The sequence below is a fragment of the Salvelinus fontinalis genome, chromosome 39 (genome assembly GCF_029448725.1).
Source record: "Salvelinus fontinalis isolate EN_2023a chromosome 39, ASM2944872v1, whole genome shotgun sequence".
In the NCBI taxonomy this organism is placed as follows: domain Eukaryota; kingdom Metazoa; phylum Chordata; class Actinopteri; order Salmoniformes; family Salmonidae; genus Salvelinus; species Salvelinus fontinalis.
Genome location: NC_074703.1, coordinates 25,452,971 through 25,470,288, shown reverse-complemented (window position 1 = coordinate 25,470,288; position 17,318 = coordinate 25,452,971). Strand labels below are relative to the sequence as shown.

General features: G+C 45.3%; 1 protein-coding gene and 1 pseudogene across 1 annotated transcript; one reads left to right on the top strand and one right to left on the bottom strand.

The window, feature by feature from the left end:
• LOC129838563 (conserved oligomeric Golgi complex subunit 5-like) overlaps positions 1–17,318 on the top strand; it is a 102,084-nt pseudogene that overhangs the window by 14,381 nt on the left and 70,385 nt on the right.
• On the bottom strand, positions 3,549–12,096 carry LOC129838561 (G-protein coupled receptor 22-like). Its single transcript, XM_055905616.1, has 5 exons — positions 11,773–12,096; positions 7,125–8,126; positions 6,099–6,225; positions 5,735–5,881; positions 3,549–5,459 (listed from the first exon to the last, which is right to left on the bottom strand). The coding sequence occupies exons 3-5, from the start codon at positions 6,219–6,221 to the stop codon at positions 4,374–4,376; spliced, it is 1,356 nt and encodes a 451-aa protein (XP_055761591.1). The 5' UTR covers positions 6,222–6,225; positions 7,125–8,126; positions 11,773–12,096; the 3' UTR covers positions 3,549–4,373.

The following is a 17,318-nucleotide window of genomic DNA, read 5'->3' as shown; positions in this document are numbered from 1 at the left end:
AGATCCTTCGACATGCGGCCGTGCATTATCATGCTGATGCATCAGGTGATGGTAGCAGATGAATGGACCTCAAGGTTTTTGTCACAGTATCTCTGTGCATTCAAATTGGCATCGATAAAATGCAATTGTGTTTGTTGTCCGTAGCTTATGCCTGCACATACCATAACCCCACCGTCACCATGGGGAACTCTGTTCACTACGTTGACATTAGCAAACTGCTGGCCCACGCAACGCTATTACACGTGGTCTGCTGTTGTGAGGCCGGTTGGACGTACTGCCAAATTCTCTAAAGCGAAGTCGGAGGCGGCTTATGGTAGATACTTTAAATTCTCTGGCAACAGCTCTGGTGGACACTCCTGCAGTCAGCATGAAGGAATGAGACATCAGTGGCATTGTGTTGTGTGACAAAACTGCACATTTTAGAATGGCCTTTTATTGTCCCAGCACAAGGTGCACATGTCAGCTTCTTGAAATGCCACATTGTCAGGTTGGTTGATCATCTTGGCAAAGGAGAAATGCTCACTAACAAGGATGTAAAGAAATGTGTGCACAAAATTTGAGAAGATTTTTGTGCGTATTTAACTTTTCTGGGATCTTTTATTTCAGCTCATGAAACATGGGACCAACACTTTACATGTTTCGTTTATACTTTTAGTCATTTTATTTTCAATGAGACTGCATATGACGTTATCGAGCAATAAACCAGTGGTATTGCATTGTCTCATTTGACTCAATATCTTTGACATATTTTAATCCACCCGTGTCTATGTCGTCTTCCTCTCATATCTCGGCTTTATTGGTTTCCTCCGCTGTGGGACCACAGCCCCTGGGTGTCAGTCAGAGCAGATGAAGTGTCAGTCACTGTGGTAACCGTCAGTCACAGCAGCCAGCCCTAGAGACCAGCTATAATGACACAATGGTCCTGAATGTCAGTCAGACAGTGGCTACTCCCATGGGAGAGGGGGGGGCAGGAAGGAGGGATAAGAGAGAAGAGAGGGAAGATTGAAGAAAGGTGGGGGACAAGAATGGGGATGGAAAGGCAATTCATTGTGTTCAATTTATTGGCAAAGTGTGAGTGGCAGTTGGCTAAGCCATTGAGAGGCCCAGCACCACACCACACCTCTCCTCAAATGAGCTAGACCCTTTTTGGTCATACACAACAAATGCACAACAACCTTTTACATAACAACCCTGGCACACAGAACACTCCAGAACACTAGAACACGCAGGGCCTCAGGAATCAAAAGCCCTCCTCTTATCAGCCATGTGCGACCCTGGGCTGAGTGTTGGGTGAGAGGGAGAGGGAACAGAGGAGAGAGAGACACTGTATAGAGAGAGTGAGATATGGGAAGAGAGAGCGGGGGCCTGGTGTGCAGTAAGTGAGCTAAGAAGGTGGGAAATGTTGTGGTCCAAGTACCAGAGGCGGATATTTCAGTCAGATAGGCCTACTCCGAGTAGTTTTCCAGGTAGCGCCCGAGATGACATAAAGGATTAAGATGATGTCACCAAACACCCTAGGAAGTATTCATGAGAAGTTAAACCAATTGTTCCAATCTTATCACTTAAGTTCCATTCGGCTCCGCAGCTGGCAATGCTGATAGGTCTATATTTCCTGAAGAATGTTGGGGGTTTTGACATCTCTGTCTAGGCTCATCTTTCTTCATCTCATTCTGGAATAGAATTCTGCTCCTCTCCGGTCTGATGACTCAGAGTTCTGTGAGACTGATCGCTTAGACAGGCGAGATTACTCTGCTACTTCAGAGAGGATAGTGGTTCAATGTATCCTCCTCGGCACTCTACTCATGTAGACCGATAGCCGAGGCCTATAATAAAGAATAGGCTTGATGTTTCCGACCAATGAAATGTAGCCTGGAATCTAACCTTCGTGAGCCTGTGCGGTGTGCACATCCTCTATGTAGGCATAGAAAATCAGTCAAGTTGTGAAGATTGTGGTACAGTGTTGGTTTGTCTATGCGTTACTCATCTACTTCATATAGACAAGTGGTTCTTGCCTTGATTTGGTAATGGCGCTTGAGGAGCGAGCCAACCTGTAATGAACAGTTAGATGGATCTTCAATCAACTTCGCCCACCTGCCTTTAGTGCTGCTTGCTGGCAGCACATGGAGATGGAGTGATTTTTAGGAGACTCAGGGGGCCGTTCGATGAGGGTTCTAAAACGGAAAGCTTGGCTGCATACCATACCCAAAGCATACAGCCACTCTATGAGCTCCGCCAAACTGTTCCACACAGTTTTTTTTTTACACCCAGGTCTCTTCCTGACCTCACATGGTGCCTCGACTGATGTGGCATATGACCACACCCCACAAGTTGTTAACATCCCCTCATCAAAAATTCATTTCTCAAAGGAAATATATCCTATTATCTCATTGGCCGAGAGATATGAGAGGGATGTTCATTTTTACACACACTTGCCCAATACAAACATTGCAAGGACATCTTGAATGGCAGAATGTTTTTAGCTGTGAATGCATTACAGTATATGAGGCAATATGAGTCATTCAATGGTATAATAAAGCCAAGTGTTTAACTTTAAGTGTCCTGATCCAGACATTTCTCACATCCCCTCCCCTTCCTAGCTTCTATATGCCCTCTTTCAGCTGAATAGACTGCTAGGTACAGTGCATAGGTGGTGTGTGTGTGTGTGTGTGACGGTGACAGCATCTCCCCCCGACACAGAAGAGGGAAAACCACCATGACCTTGCCGTGTCATGATGGTGGCGGGAAGGGAGAGTGATAGTGATGCATCGCCTGCCACAGCCACCCGTTATTATCTAGTTAGCAGTCCTAGCCTTGGTAATCACAAGGCATCAAGCGTGGGAGAGAGGGGAGCTCGGCAAAGGCAAGTGTTGTGGCGAGTGTTTTGTATCAGTACCTCATAGCCCGTGACCAGACCCCTTCACAATCCCCCCCCCCCCCACACACACACACTTGTCCCAGCCTTGCTAAGCGCTATGGACTGCAGTAGGTCCGAGTCCTCACTCACTCACTCACTCCCTCCAACTCCAACCAGGAAATACAGATTGATTTGCCAGTTGGTCTCAGTGTGATTATGAAAAGAAGCAGGCTCCAGTTTTGGCAGCCATGTTGTTCTCTTCACCCCGACCTGTGGCTAGATGGCTAGATAATAAGAGAAGCAACAAAACAGCTGTGTTACGACCGGTAGAGCAGCTGGAGTCACCTCAGGATGGTTAGGCTACAGGCGCTGATTATGTGTTGAACTCACAAGGTCACGTCTTAGTAATGCTGTGATTTAGTTTTCAGATTGCGGCCTCTCGCTGAGGTTGTGAAGTGCTGCTGGCCTCTGTTTCCAACCCTCCATCTTACACTAAATCACACATATAACAGGCATATGGAAAGATACTCTCAGAGGACAGGAAATGGGAAGTGGACTTTCACATGTAAGTATTTGTGGCTTTGCACTGACTAGATGTCCTCTGTGCCTAAGTGGCTAAGTTTACAAAAGCGAAATAAAGTGGGGTATATGTGACAGAATACCGTTTAACCAGAATACCCAGCTGAATGCCCTCAACTTTTTTCACATTATTTATTATAAAAGGACAAATACTTAGTGCTTAACGGAAAGAGTCACCCATTTTAAATGTTGTGTCATATTTGTCTGTATCTGAGCTTTGTTCTATCGATTCCAGGGGTCATTTCATGTTTTCATGTTTATCTGAGCTATTAGCCATTCAAGCAGGCAGAAACACAGCCGGTATGATTCATTTTGCATCATTGCTCATAGCTCAGAGATGCACAAATTTCATATAATATTCAAAATGGGTGAATCTTTCCTTTTTATGTGTTGTAAACATAGATTTATTCTATACACTGTACATGACTATACACAATAATTATGTTACGGTTTATAACAACACCATGCAGTACAGTACTTAGTTTAAATTGTCCTTGACGCCACATCAACCTCTTACAATAAATAGTAATACATGACCCCTTTAGGGTAACTATACAGGTAAAACACTTTCATTTACATTACTGCTTTGGATAAGTGGTTTCCCTTTTTTAAATGAGTTGGTTCCTGATAATGTTTTGTCACCCTGTATGAGTGTCCATTGCTTATTCCATTTTATTCTTATTTCACGTCCTCATAATCCACACGGTCTTATTCTACATCTTCTGAACAGAAGCTTTTCTATCTTGACCTTGGCTCAGATGCATGTCTACCAACTCCCTCTAGCCATGCAGATATTCAATGGCTTCTCAGAAATGGTCTTTATTCCACTTTCTCTGAAGATGGACATCCCATTATCCCACTCTGCCACCTCTGTATAGAGGTATGTCTTTCGGCCTAACAACTGCCTCCAAGCCAATCTTCACGATGCACTATAGCCTTATCATGGATGACAGACGATGTTGTTTTGTTCCAGGTCCTGGGAAGATAGACACTTCTGCCTGACCTCAGTCTCCTCGAAGGTGACTTTCTTGTTGTTCCTCTTGGGGTCGATCCAGGAGTTGTGAATGACCACGTTGTTGGGCGTGGGCTCAGCCTCCACCACAGACACCACCCTCTTCTTCATCTTGCTCTTCAACACCTTCTGGAACTTCTGCCTGGTGAAGGCGTAGAGCAGTGGGTGAAAGATGGTTGTCCCGTAGGCCATGACCAGGAAACCCAACCGCAACTTGACCGTGAAGTCTGAGGGCCCTGCGCTGAGGATGACCGTGTTGAGGACTGTGATGGGCGTCCAGCAGAGCAGGAAGGTGGAGATGATGAGTAGGGACATCCTGAAGACACGTTTCTGCCTCTCCCGCCGTTCCCGGTGGCGTTTAACGGCCCTGCGCAGAGCCATGAGGACGGAGACGGAGGTCCGCATGGACAGGACCGCAGGTGGGTTTCCGCCCCCTCTGACTGCCCCGCTGCCCTGGGACGCATCTGTAGATTCCACCTGCGTTGCGGTGGTCAAGGAGATGGTCTTCTTCTTGTGGGGCTTCTTCTTGGGCTGGTTGTGTTGGAAGCGGGTCCCGATGCGGATGTTCAGGGCCTGGAGTATCTTGTAGTAGGTCACAAGCATGACTACGGCCGTGAAGAAGAAGATGGGTATCTGAGCCAAGAGGTGATAGTACAGCCCCAGCTCTGTGTAGTACTCATTAGTATGGACCACAGAGGCAACTGCAGTCTGGTTGACGAACTCTGAGCCAAAATCGCTGAAGAAGCCCACCTCCATGAAGGGGACCAGGAAACTGAAGAAGGACATAGCCCAAATTAAGCCCAGCAGAGCCACGGCGCGGCCCATGGTTAGCATGCGGTTGGCTGGACGCACTGAGATGTCGTAGCGGTCGACAGTGATGGCTAGCACGTTCGAGGCAGTGGCTACGCTAGCGAAGGAGACACAGGCCTCGTGGAAGCAGCAGACCAGCGCTGTATCAGCCTCTAGGGGGAGGAGTATTACCACGGCAGTCAGAGGGATGCAAGACACACACACCTGGAACCAGAGAGATAAATAAGTATTAAGATTATTATTAGTTAAATTTGTCTCCTTCTACAGCAGATATAGTGGCCTGCTTCCTGAAGAATCTTGAGATTTGTCACAGACTAATTGCACTGCAATCTCATCCTAGACACTCACTGGAATTGTCCCTACACATTGATTTAAGGTCAGTTGTGTGTTTTCCCTCCCAATGATTCAAGTTTGTATTTTCAATGTATTAACTGATCCGAGGTCTGTGCCTAATGGAAACATCAAAGACTGGCACTCACTAGTACGTCTAGGACGTGCAGATTCATGGTGACAATGTTGGACACGGAGGTGATGAGGTTCTGCTTCATGCAGTAGAGGACCAGCACTGTCAGGTTGCTGCTTAGGCCCAGCACGATCTCTAGCAGCAGGAACCCTGTCAGCGACACCTGGAGATCCAGAGGGTAATAGCATTTAGTTTTACGATAATCATAGTATCACAATAATAGTTTTGTAATAACTGCTTGTATCGCGATAACCAATTTCATACTGATATCTGCTTTCATTGAGATGCTTTAATCGTGCTATCTGCTTTCACGATAACTGACGTTGAACTAAGTTTACCCTCTTAATTAAAGTAGAAGTGGAACACATGTAAGCATGTACCTGGAAGCTGACGGGGTAGGGGGCGGCAGTCTGGGTCATATCAAGGTCAGAGGGTTCCGAGGTGTCGAGGACAGTCACGTTGCTCATGGTGGCTTCTGAGATCAGCACAGGAGGGGTATGCATTATCCTAGAGAGACGTGGTGACACAGAGAGAGGAGGGGAGAAAGATCAGGACTGAGTCGGATTGCATTAACTTATGTATAGTGGGAGAGAAAGGTGTTGTGTTTCACCACAGAAGTGTATCGTATGCATGACTATTGACTGCCTCTCATCTATGTCTTACGTGTCTCATTGTCATTTCCTGGTGAAGACCTTCAATAAGTTGAATTAAACTAGGTTATATGGGAGTGTACAACAGTGTAGAAGAGGCTGTTTCTATTCATTTTAAATCTCATCTAGCTGATCTGTCTGTCTATCTGTCTGGCTGTTTTTGTGTCTGGGACTTTGTTTGAGTGTATTTTTACTTCACTGGGATTCCATTTAGTGTGAGATGTGGGCAATGTGTGAACCTTTTCAAGTGTGTAAGTTTCAATCTCAAACTGATTGTGTGATGTCATCTTGATGGAATCTTTCAAAAGGTGGCAATTAAAAATCAAAAAGCCAATTTCCACAGTTTTCCGCTGTGCTTTTAAAAAATGGTGTTCTGCTGTGTGTGATAATAAGATTTTCGCTTTGTGGAAAGAGTGAAAATGAGTACACTCCCTTTATCCCTTCATTGCTGACACCTTTATCTAGTGTTACATTGTTAGCTGACTAGAACTAATAGTGCTTCACGTTAGTCAGTCCATGTCAGTGTTCTGTTGTTACGTTAGGCTTAGGGTTGTGTTTGTGGTTACTTTGATCAATGTGTCCATGTTCTTAGGTATTTCGCTTAATGAACGTCCTTGCTTTGCTTTTATGTCGAGATATAACACAGTTTTCCCCGTGATCTGTCCAGAGGCTAGTCATGTCCAGAGAAACTATCCAGAACCAGACAGTCCTTTTGTTGCTCAATAGGCATGTATACTGCAGACACACTGTACTCACCCCTCCCTCGTGTGCCGTCTCCCCTTCAAGAGTCCATGAACCAGCCAGAGCCGACTTTCTGAGGCCCCAATAGAAAATCACAAGAACCAACCATAGTTCTGTAGTAGTAATACTCTTGTACTAATGCAGTAGTGGCAGAGATCTCCACTTGGCACACGTTTAATCCTAATGGTGCAGCCTTTTGTCTAAATAATGGGAGTATTATGATGCAGATGAGTGCAGTTGGAGCCAGCTGAAAGTGCGTTTCTTGGATCCTTCCTTTTCTATTTCCACGGATGATACAAATTCAGCTCCACCATGAGAGAAAGACCAGTCCACCTTCAAAACATTTCTCCATTTACTTTACCCAGAGGCTGTAAACAACAGTGATGGATCACAGAGGACTGCCCTATACTCTAGTACATCCAATAAAAACACTGTATTCCGGTTAGGGGAAAGCGCCGAGGATTCATTAAACGGAGGAACGCACGCACTCGTCGTCCGCGGTGGGCAGGGAGAGGATGTGCATTGTAGCGTCCAGCCACGTGGTTTACTAAATGAATGGTTTATTTTATGCAGCTGCTTGTCGTCCTTTGTTATTTGATCTGTGGTCCTCCTCGGATCTTAACAGAGGCAGAGCAGTGCCTGGCTGATACTCAACTGTCCTCCCCTCTTCCTTCTGTACGTATTCCCTCCGACACCCTTCAGAAACACCCCTCCATCACCTTCCAGAGAGGAGAGTAAAGGTTAATGGCGTTTCCATCTTCTCGCACTTTGTAATTCCACTGGGGTGAGGCAGGATCACCTCAGTGCTGTGGCACCTTATACAAAGTCAGACCAGGCTGGGAGGAAGGTCATTAGCTACTTTGGAGAGAGAGAGGAGAATATATTACAACACTGGGCCATCAGCTATGTGGCATTTGGTGCGCGCGCTCTCTCTCTTTCTGTCACAGAGTAGGAGAGCGGGACAAATCAGGGGATGACATCATCCTTCCGTTTATTTTTCCTCCCTCAATCGTCGTCCTGGAGAACAAAAAGATGGAGAGAGGAAGAGACGTAAATGAAAGGAGGATAATGAATGAGAAGTGTGTCATGACATATCAGACCCAAATGATCATTATCCAGACAGTCTGTTGAGCTGTATCAGTAACAGCCTACTGTACGTTAAGTAAACCCAGTGATAGATCTGCCTGTCTGTTATAGTGTGTTTTGTTAATAACCTCTAATCGGGTTTGTATTGAATTAATTCTCCCCCCCCCCCCCCCCCCCAAGAAAAGGGGATGGAGAGAGATGGAGAGAGAGAGAGAGAGATGTTCTGACTCTTGTTTGATTCCTAGTGGATGTCTTACTTATTATACCTTTGGCTATTCAAGGCCTGCCATGCGTTTGTTTGACAAATGAGCCCTCAGCCTTTGAACTGGTCCTTTGTGCAGGCTCCCTCCCTCCTCTGTCATCTCGCTCTCTCTTTCTCTCTCTTCATCTCTCTCTCTCTCTCTCTCTCTCCATCTTTTGCTGCGTCTGTCTGTGTGTGAACAGAAGCTCAAGAGGGCCAGAGACTAGTAGTGCTACTGGGAGAAGAGACAAGCTCAAATGACAGAGCATATGACAGCGTATGACACAGAGCATATGACAGTGTATGACACGGAGCATGTAACAGTGTATGATCCGTATGACACAGAGCATGTAACAGCGTATGACACAGAGCATGTAACAGTGTATGATCCGTATGACACAGAGCATGTAACAGTGTATGATCCATATGACACAGAGCATGTAACAGTGTATGATCTGTATGACACAGAGCATGTAACAGTGTATGATCCATATGACACAGAGCATGTAACAGTGTATGATCCATATGACACAGAGCATGTAACAGTGTATGATCCATATGACACAGAGCATGTAACAGCGTATGATCTGTATGACACAGAGCATGTAACAGCGTATGATCTGTATGACACAGAGCATGTAACAGTGTATGATCCATATGACACAGAGCATGTAACAGTGTATGATCCATATGACACAGAGCATGTAACAGCGTATGATCTGTATGACACAGAGCATGTAACAGTGTATGATCTGTATGACACAGAGCATGTAACAGCGTATGACACAGAGCATGTAACAGCGTATGATCCATATGACACAGAGCATGTAACAGTGTATGATCCATATGACACAGAGCATGTAACAGCGTATGATCTGTATGACACAGAGCATGTAACAGTGTATGATCCATATGACACAGAGCATGTAACAGTGTATGATCCATATGACACAGAGCATGTAACAGCGTATGATCTGTATGACACAGAGCATGTAACAGTGTATGATCCATATGACACAGAGCATGTAACAGTGTATGATCCATATGACACAGAGCATGTAACAGCGTATGATCTGTATGACACAGAGCATGTAACAGTGTATGATCCATATGACACAGAGCATGTAACAGCGTATGATCCGTATGACACAGAGCATGTAACGGCGTATGACACACAGCATGTAACAGCGTATGATCCGTATGACACAGAGCATGTAACGGCGTATGACACACAGCATGTAACGGCGTATGATCCATATGACACAGAGCATGTAACAGCGTATGACACACAGCATGTAACAGTGTATGATCCGTATGACACAGAGCATGTAACGGCGTATGACACACAGCATGTAACAGCGTATGATCCGTATGACACAGAGCATGTAACGGCGTATGACACACAGCATGTAACGGCGTATGATCCATATGACACAGAGCATGTAACAGCGTATGACACACAGCATGTAACAGTGTATGATCCGTATGACACAGAGCATGTAACAGCGTATGATCCATATGACACAGAGCATGTAACAGCATATGATCCGTATGACACAGAGCATGTAACAGTGTATGATCCATATGACACAGAGCATGTAACAGTGTATGACACAGTCCATGTAACAGTGTATGATCCGTATGACACAGAGCATGTAACAGTGTATGATCCATATGACACAGAGCATGTAACAGCGTATGACACAGAGCATGTAACAGCGTATTATCCATATGACACAGAGCATGTAACAGCGTATGATCCGTATGACACAGAGCATGTAACGGCGTATGACACAGAGCATGTAACAGCGTATTATCCATATGACACAGAGCATGTAACAGTGTATGACACAGAGCATGTAACAGCGTATTATCCATATGACACAGAGCATGTAACAGCGTATGACACAGAGCATGTAACGGCGTATGACACAGAGCATGTAACGGCGTATGGCACAGAGCATGTAACAGTGTATGATCCGTATGACACAGAGCATGTAACGGCGTATGACACAGAGCATGTAACAGTGTATGATCCGTATGACACAGAGCATGTAACGGCGTATGACACAGAGCATGTAACGGCGTATGGCACAGAGCATGTAACAGTGTATGATCCGTATGACACAGAGCATGTAACGGCGTATGACACAGAGCATGTAACGGCGTATGGCACAGAGCATGTAACAGTGTATGATCCGTATGACACAGAGCATGTAACGGCGTATGACACAGAGCATGTAACGGCGTATGGCACAGAGCATGTAACAGTGTATGATCCGTATGACACAGAGCATGTAACAGCGTATGACACAGAGCATGTAACGGCGTATGACACAGAGCATGTAACGGCGTATGGCACAGAGCATGTAACAGTGTATGATCCGTATGACACAGAGCATGTAACGGCGTATGGCACAGAGCATGTAACAGCGTATTATCCGTATGACACAGAGCATGTAACGGCGTATGACACAGAGCATGTAACGGCGTATGACACAGAGCATGTAACGGCATATGACACAGAGCATGTAACAGCGTATGATCCGTATAACACAGAGCATATGGTTTGGTTTCTGTCATTTCACGCAGTGGCACTGCACACAGAGGTTAAGCCACTGGCTTTCAGTTATTCACTTGCACGCATGACAGCTCACAGTGCACTCTGAGAAGGTGTATTTGTGTGTGTGTGTGTGTGTCTCTACGTGTGTGTGAGATGAGTGGAAGGCTCAGGCTGTTATGAGAACGGTGTGTTTGCACAAAAGCCCCCGTGCTCCGCTCCGCGCTAAGAGCAAGGCTTCAGAGACGCCGCGCTCATAAGTGATGCTTAACATTATCAGAGCGTTGAGTAAAGTGGGCAGGCAGGAGAAGGAGCAGAAATATAATCCCTTTGGATGAGACTGTGTGCTGTATTGGTCGAGTTCTGTCTCTACTGTAGGCTGGCGGAGCAGACAGGCAGAGACTATACTAGAGCGCTATGGTTCTGTACATGCAGTGAGCGCACACGGCTGGTGGTTCTTTGTCTGTTGGTACAATACGAGTGAGAAGTTTGCAGGCTTTTTGCTCCAGTTTCTCTTTTGAACTCTGCTGATAGTGTGCACGTACTGTACAGTATGGTGGCGTTTTGTGTTTTGACAACCGTTCCTCGCGGTTCAGCAGAGGTAGAAGATGAGAGTGCTTTTGGCAAGAACTGAAGTCATTGCTGTTGTCATTCTGAGTTTGTTTTTGAACGCATCCGAAATGCATTTACTTGCTTCAGTGTACATTCTGACATTCATTATCAAGCGCGCACTTGTAACAGAGAATGGAGAAATCAGTGCAGTGATAGATGTTTACCTTGTCCTCTGAGGTAGTCGTGTCTCCGTCCTCTACCTCACAGCACTGTCAGCATAGATAGCCAGGTGGAACACTCCCTCCCAGGTAGAGTGAAGGAGGACGAGAGGGAGAAAGAAAAGACCTGAAGCCGCTGAGGCGGTTTCTGGCTGTGCGTGACGGGTAAGATGGTGTAGTTAAGTCCTCAGGGTGTGTAAGGATCCAGGCTGGAGTAGAGAGATCACTGTTCTGCTCTCTGGCTGTGCTACGCTCTCCTCTCCTACTCTCACTCGCTCCGTCTCGGAGCACTAATAGCCCTTCCTACTCATCTCGCCCACCCTCCCTCCCTTCTCTGGCAGCATGTCTCTCACACTTTCTATTTTTCTCTGTATCAACCTTTCGCTCTCAACATTTTCTCTCTCTCTCTTCTCTCTCTTTCTATCAACCGCTCTCTTTCCCTATTCTCTCTTCCCCTCTCTACATCTCCTCTTTCTTCTGATTGGTCTCATGTAACAGGTCCCTCATTTCATCCTTTCGTTAGCTTTGAGCAGTCTTTAGTTCAGTGTAGTATTGTGTCTAGTGCAGGGGTAGGCAAGTAGATTTAGCCTGGGGGCGATTTTTGTCGGAGCGGATGGTTGGGGGCCGGAACATTATTATAATAATATAATTATATTATCATGTACACTGCAATTATAATGTACACTGAAAATTGACCATAACTAAGCCCAAGAAATTGTATTTGAAAACAACAATTTCATTCCTTGATTACATTGAGACATGATCTCGGTCTCTTTTTTTAATTTGTGGAAATAATTTTACGTTTCTTAAATTAAAATATTTTTTTGTTGAAATCTTGATGATTTTACAGTATATATTTTTTACCCAAAAAATATTCAATCGTGGGCCAGTTTTGGGAGGCCTGCAGCCAACTGCTCTAGTAGCCAACTGACACCTATCAAGCCTGTGTTGTTCAGTAATGGCTATTTTCTCTACGTAAACTCTGGAACACAGTCATTAGGATTCACACTCCACAGATTGGCCAGGTTTCAGTACTGAAATTGGGATGTCAATGTCAGACAGAGGATAATGATGTCATATTTTGGCAGGAAATGGCAAAATTAAAGAGGAGCTGTCTCTGTCTCAACTCCGAGGCATCAGAGCACACACTGTTTCAGAGGGTGTTTTCCGCTGGTGCCGGTGTCACTAGATTGAAGACATCTCGGAATTGTGCCAAAGGTCGATTTTTAAATTCAAAATGATCTCTGTCGCTTTCTTTCTCCCCCCTCCCCCTCTCTTTGTCTCTTTCTCCCTCTCTTTGTCACCATGCCAGTCTGTGTGTTTGCACTCTCTTGAAGACCGGGCTCGGCAACTGTGGCGAGTGTAATGGTACGTGAAACCTAGGGGACTTTTGGCCAATCATCAGGTGTTATACACCTGTCTGATAGGACAGACTTAATTACCCTCAATCCATTAGTCACACTAGCCTGGTTGCCAGATCCGCTTGTTTTATCTAACTCTTTTGTTGATTTAAATGCCAAATGACACTGTGAATGACAATGGAGTTGGCCAATTTATGAAGAATATCTGGCAACATGACCAGGTTCGATTAGATGCAGCCTGTAGGGAATATACAGCTCTGGAAAAAATTAAGAGACCACTGCAAAATTATCATTTTCTCTTGTTTTACTAATTATAGGTATGTGTTTGGGTAAAATAAATGTTTTTGTGTTATTCTATAAACTACTGACAACATTTCTCCCAAATTCCAAATAAAAATATTGTCATTTAGAGCATTTATTTGCAGAAAATGACAACTGGTCAAAATAACAAAAAAGATGCAGTGTTGTCAGACCTCGAACAATGCAAAGAAAATAAGTTTATATTCAACACAATACTACTGTTTTAACTTAGGAAGAGTTCAGAAATCAATATTTGGTGGAATAACCCTGATTTTCAATCACAGCTTTCATGTGTCTTGGCATGCCCTCCACCAGTCTTTCACATTGATGTTGGGTGACTTCATGCCACTCCTGGCGCAAAAATTCAAGCAGTTCAGCTTTGTTTGATGGCTTGTGACCATCCATCTTTCCTCTTGATCACATTCCAGAGGTTTTCAATGTGGTTCAGGTCTTGAGATTGGGCTGGCCATGATAGGGTCTTGATCTGGTGGTCCTCCATCCACACCTTGATTGACCTGGCTGTGTGGCATGGAGCATTGTCCTGCTGGAATAACCGATTCCAGCCTTGCTGAAGCACCCCCAGATCATCACCGATCCAAAATTTCACAGTGGGTGCATGACGCTGTGGCTTGTAGGCCTCTCCAGGTCTTGCATTAGGCAGATTTGTCTTTGTGAAGGACGCATGAATTAAGCCACGCACAAGGTTGTCCTGGAAGAAAACTTGCTTCCTTCTGCTCTGACAATGTTCCCCAACTCTGAGGATTGGTTTTTCCAGCAGGACAATGCTCCATGCCACAAGTTTTGTGGACTACTAATGACCATCAGCAGTATCACAGCATGGAGAAGCCTGATTACCGTGACTAAACGCTCACGTGGAATTTGACTGCTATCATGACTCGTGACTACCGGTGTGGCGTTTAATACGGTCACAGTAACAGCCCATGTCACATCTGGAAGAAACCTGGCATCATACCGACGGTGAAGCATGGTGGTGGCAGCATCATGCTGTGGGGATGTTTTGAATGGAGCAAAGTACAGAAATATTCTTGATGAAAACCTGCTCCAGAGTGCTCAGGACCTCAGACTGGTGCGAAGGTTCACCTTTCAACAGGAAAACGACCCTAAGCACGCAGCCAAGACAACGCAGAAGTGGCTTTGGGATATGTCTCTGAATGTCCTTGAGTGGCCCAGCCAGAGCCCGGACTTGAACCCGATCTAACATCTTTGGAGAGACCTGAAAATAGCTGTGCAGGAACGCTCCCCATCCAACCTGACAGAGCTTGAGAGGATCTGCAGAGAAGAATGTGAGAAACTCCCCAAATGCAGGTGTGCCAAGCTTGTAGCGTCATACCCAAGAAGACTGTAGAAATTGCAAACACACTCACTCTAGGGCTACACGATATGCGCAGAAAATCGAATTGCAATTTTTTTATCTTGCCCAATATTGCTTTAGCCATTTCACTGGCGATATAGATCAAAACACTTGGGCAACTGTTGGAATCATCGTTCTTGTTTGGTACAATCCGTTGACTGTATTTGACCTAACAGAACAGCATGCAAACTAACAAATGGAGGAAGCTATAAAAACGGACGTTAAAAATAAATAAATAGAACACATGTAAAGACCTCAACATAGGAATGACCAATATCAATATTCAGACTATGGTGTCACTGCAGAAGAACTAAAAGGTTCTAAGTAACATCAGACCAACGTTTGCAGTGTGTGAACCGCAGCCCCGTATTGCACCTGTCAATCACCGCATTCTTATCGGCAGACTCAACAGCCTTGGTTTCTCAAATGACTGCCTCGCCTGGTTCACCAACTACTTCTCAGATAGAGTTCAGTGTGTCATATCAGAGGGCCTGTTGTCCGTACCTCTGGCAGTCTCAATGGGGGTGCCACAGATTTCAATTCTCGGGATGAGAATTGCTGCTGCTGGTGATTCTCTGATCCACCTCTACGCAGACGACACCATTCTGTATACGTCTGGCCCTTCTTTGGATATTGTGTTAGCAAACCTCCAGAATAGCTTCAATGCCATAACACTCCAACTGCTCTTAAATGCAAGGAAAACTAAATGCATGCTCTTCAACCGATCGCTGCCCGCACCCACCCGCCCATCTAGCATCACTGACTATCCTACCGATCCTTGACTTCGGCGATGTCATTTACAAAATAGCCTCCAACACTCTACTCAGCAAATTGGATGCAGTCTATCACAGTGCCATCCGTTTTGTCACCAAAGCCCAATATACTACCGACCACTGCGACCTGTATGCTCTCGCTGGCTGGCCCTCGCTTCATATTTGTTGCCAAACCCACTGGCTCCAGGTCATCTATAAGTCTTTGCAAGGTAAAGCCCTGCCTTATCTCAGCGCACTGGTCACCTTAGCAGCACCCACCGGTAGCACGTGCTCAAGCAGGTATATTTCACTGGTCATCCCCAAAGCCAAATCCTACTTTGGCTGCCTTTCCTTCCAGTTCTCTGATTCCAATGACTGGAACGAACTGCAAAAATCTCTGAAGCTGGAGACTTATATCTCCCTCACTAACTTTAAGCATCAGCTGTCAGAGCAGCTTACCGATCATTGCACCTGTACATACATATATATATATATATATATATATATGTACTATGTACATATCCCATCTGTGAATAACTCACCCAACTACCTCATCCCCATATTGTTATTTATGTTTTTGCTCCTTTGCACCCCAGTATCTCCCCTTGCACATCTATCACTCCAGAGTGTAATTGTTAAATTGTAATTATTTTGGCACTATGGCCTATTTATTGCCTTACCTCCCTAATCTTACTACATTTGCACACACTGTATATAGACTTTTCAATTGTGTTATTGACTGTACGTTTGTTTATCCCATGTGTAACCCTGTGTTGTTTGTCGCACTGCTTTGCCTTATCTTGGTCAGGTCGCAGTTGTAAATGAGAACTTGTTCTCAACTGGCCTACCTGGTCAAATAAAGGTGAAATGAAAATATAAATACATTCTGAGTGGCATTTCAAAAAATATTGCATGCAATATGGATCTCTTGTGATTTTTATGTGAATTGGATGAATTGTGCAGCCCTAACACCCATAAATGTTTGATGCTGCTATTAATATTGCTACCCCATATACAACCCTGTCCCCTGATGCCGCTACAGGCTGTTTGCTTGGATTTCTTTACCTTTTCCCCATTTCAGGTGTGTGTGTGTGCGCGTTACCAATCATCAGTGGGGACTGCTGGGAGAGAGGAGAGAGTGGGATGAGAGGGTGTATCCGTGCCAGAGTCTGTCACTGCTGACTAGTCTACTGTGCACTCGCTGTGGGTCTAGATCAGTGTGTCCAGTTCCTGCCATGGTGCACTGTAGATCAGTGCACCATGGCAAGAGATAATGGGTCAGAAACAGCCTGTCAGGGCTCAGTGTTTAGTCTGCAACTGAAGGAGAAAGAAAGAGAGAGCGAGGGATGAGGTGACTGAGCAGTCAGTGACTGGGAGGCTGGGAGCTAGCCTGTGGGCTTTCACCTGATCAAACTCCAGTAAATGAAACAAGAATTATGTTTGAGCAAAATAACACATTAGCCATGGCGAAATTTGCTTTAAAACTGCAAGATTTTATCTCAGCGCCATGAAAAAATTAGTAGAATTGTTGGAAATTTGCTCTAAATCTGCAAAAATGTCTCTTAGCTCCATGGAGAAATGTGTGGAATTGCAGGAAATCATCTTAAAATCAGCACCCATTGCCACCACGCCCATTATACGCCACCTGCCACGCCCATTACCACGCCACCTGCCACGCCCATTACCACGCCACCTGCCACGCCCATTACCACGCCACCTGCCACGCCACCTGCCACGCCCATTACCATGCCACCTGCCACGCCCACC

What these genes read in the sequence shown, in the direction of transcription:
- LOC129838561 (XM_055905616.1), bottom strand. Translation starts at nt 6,221, where the DNA reads ATGCATACCCCTCCTGTGCTGATCTCAGAAGCCACCATGAGCAACGTG. An exon ending in CCTACCCCGTCAGCTTCCAG is followed by an intron (nt 5,882 to 6,098) that starts GTACATGCTTAC and finishes CTGGATCTCCAG; the next exon opens with GTGTCGCTGACAGGGTTCCT. An exon ending in TGCACGTCCTAGACGTACTA is followed by an intron (nt 5,460 to 5,734) that starts GTGAGTGCCAGT and finishes CTCTGGTTCCAG; the next exon opens with GTGTGTGTGTCTTGCATCCC.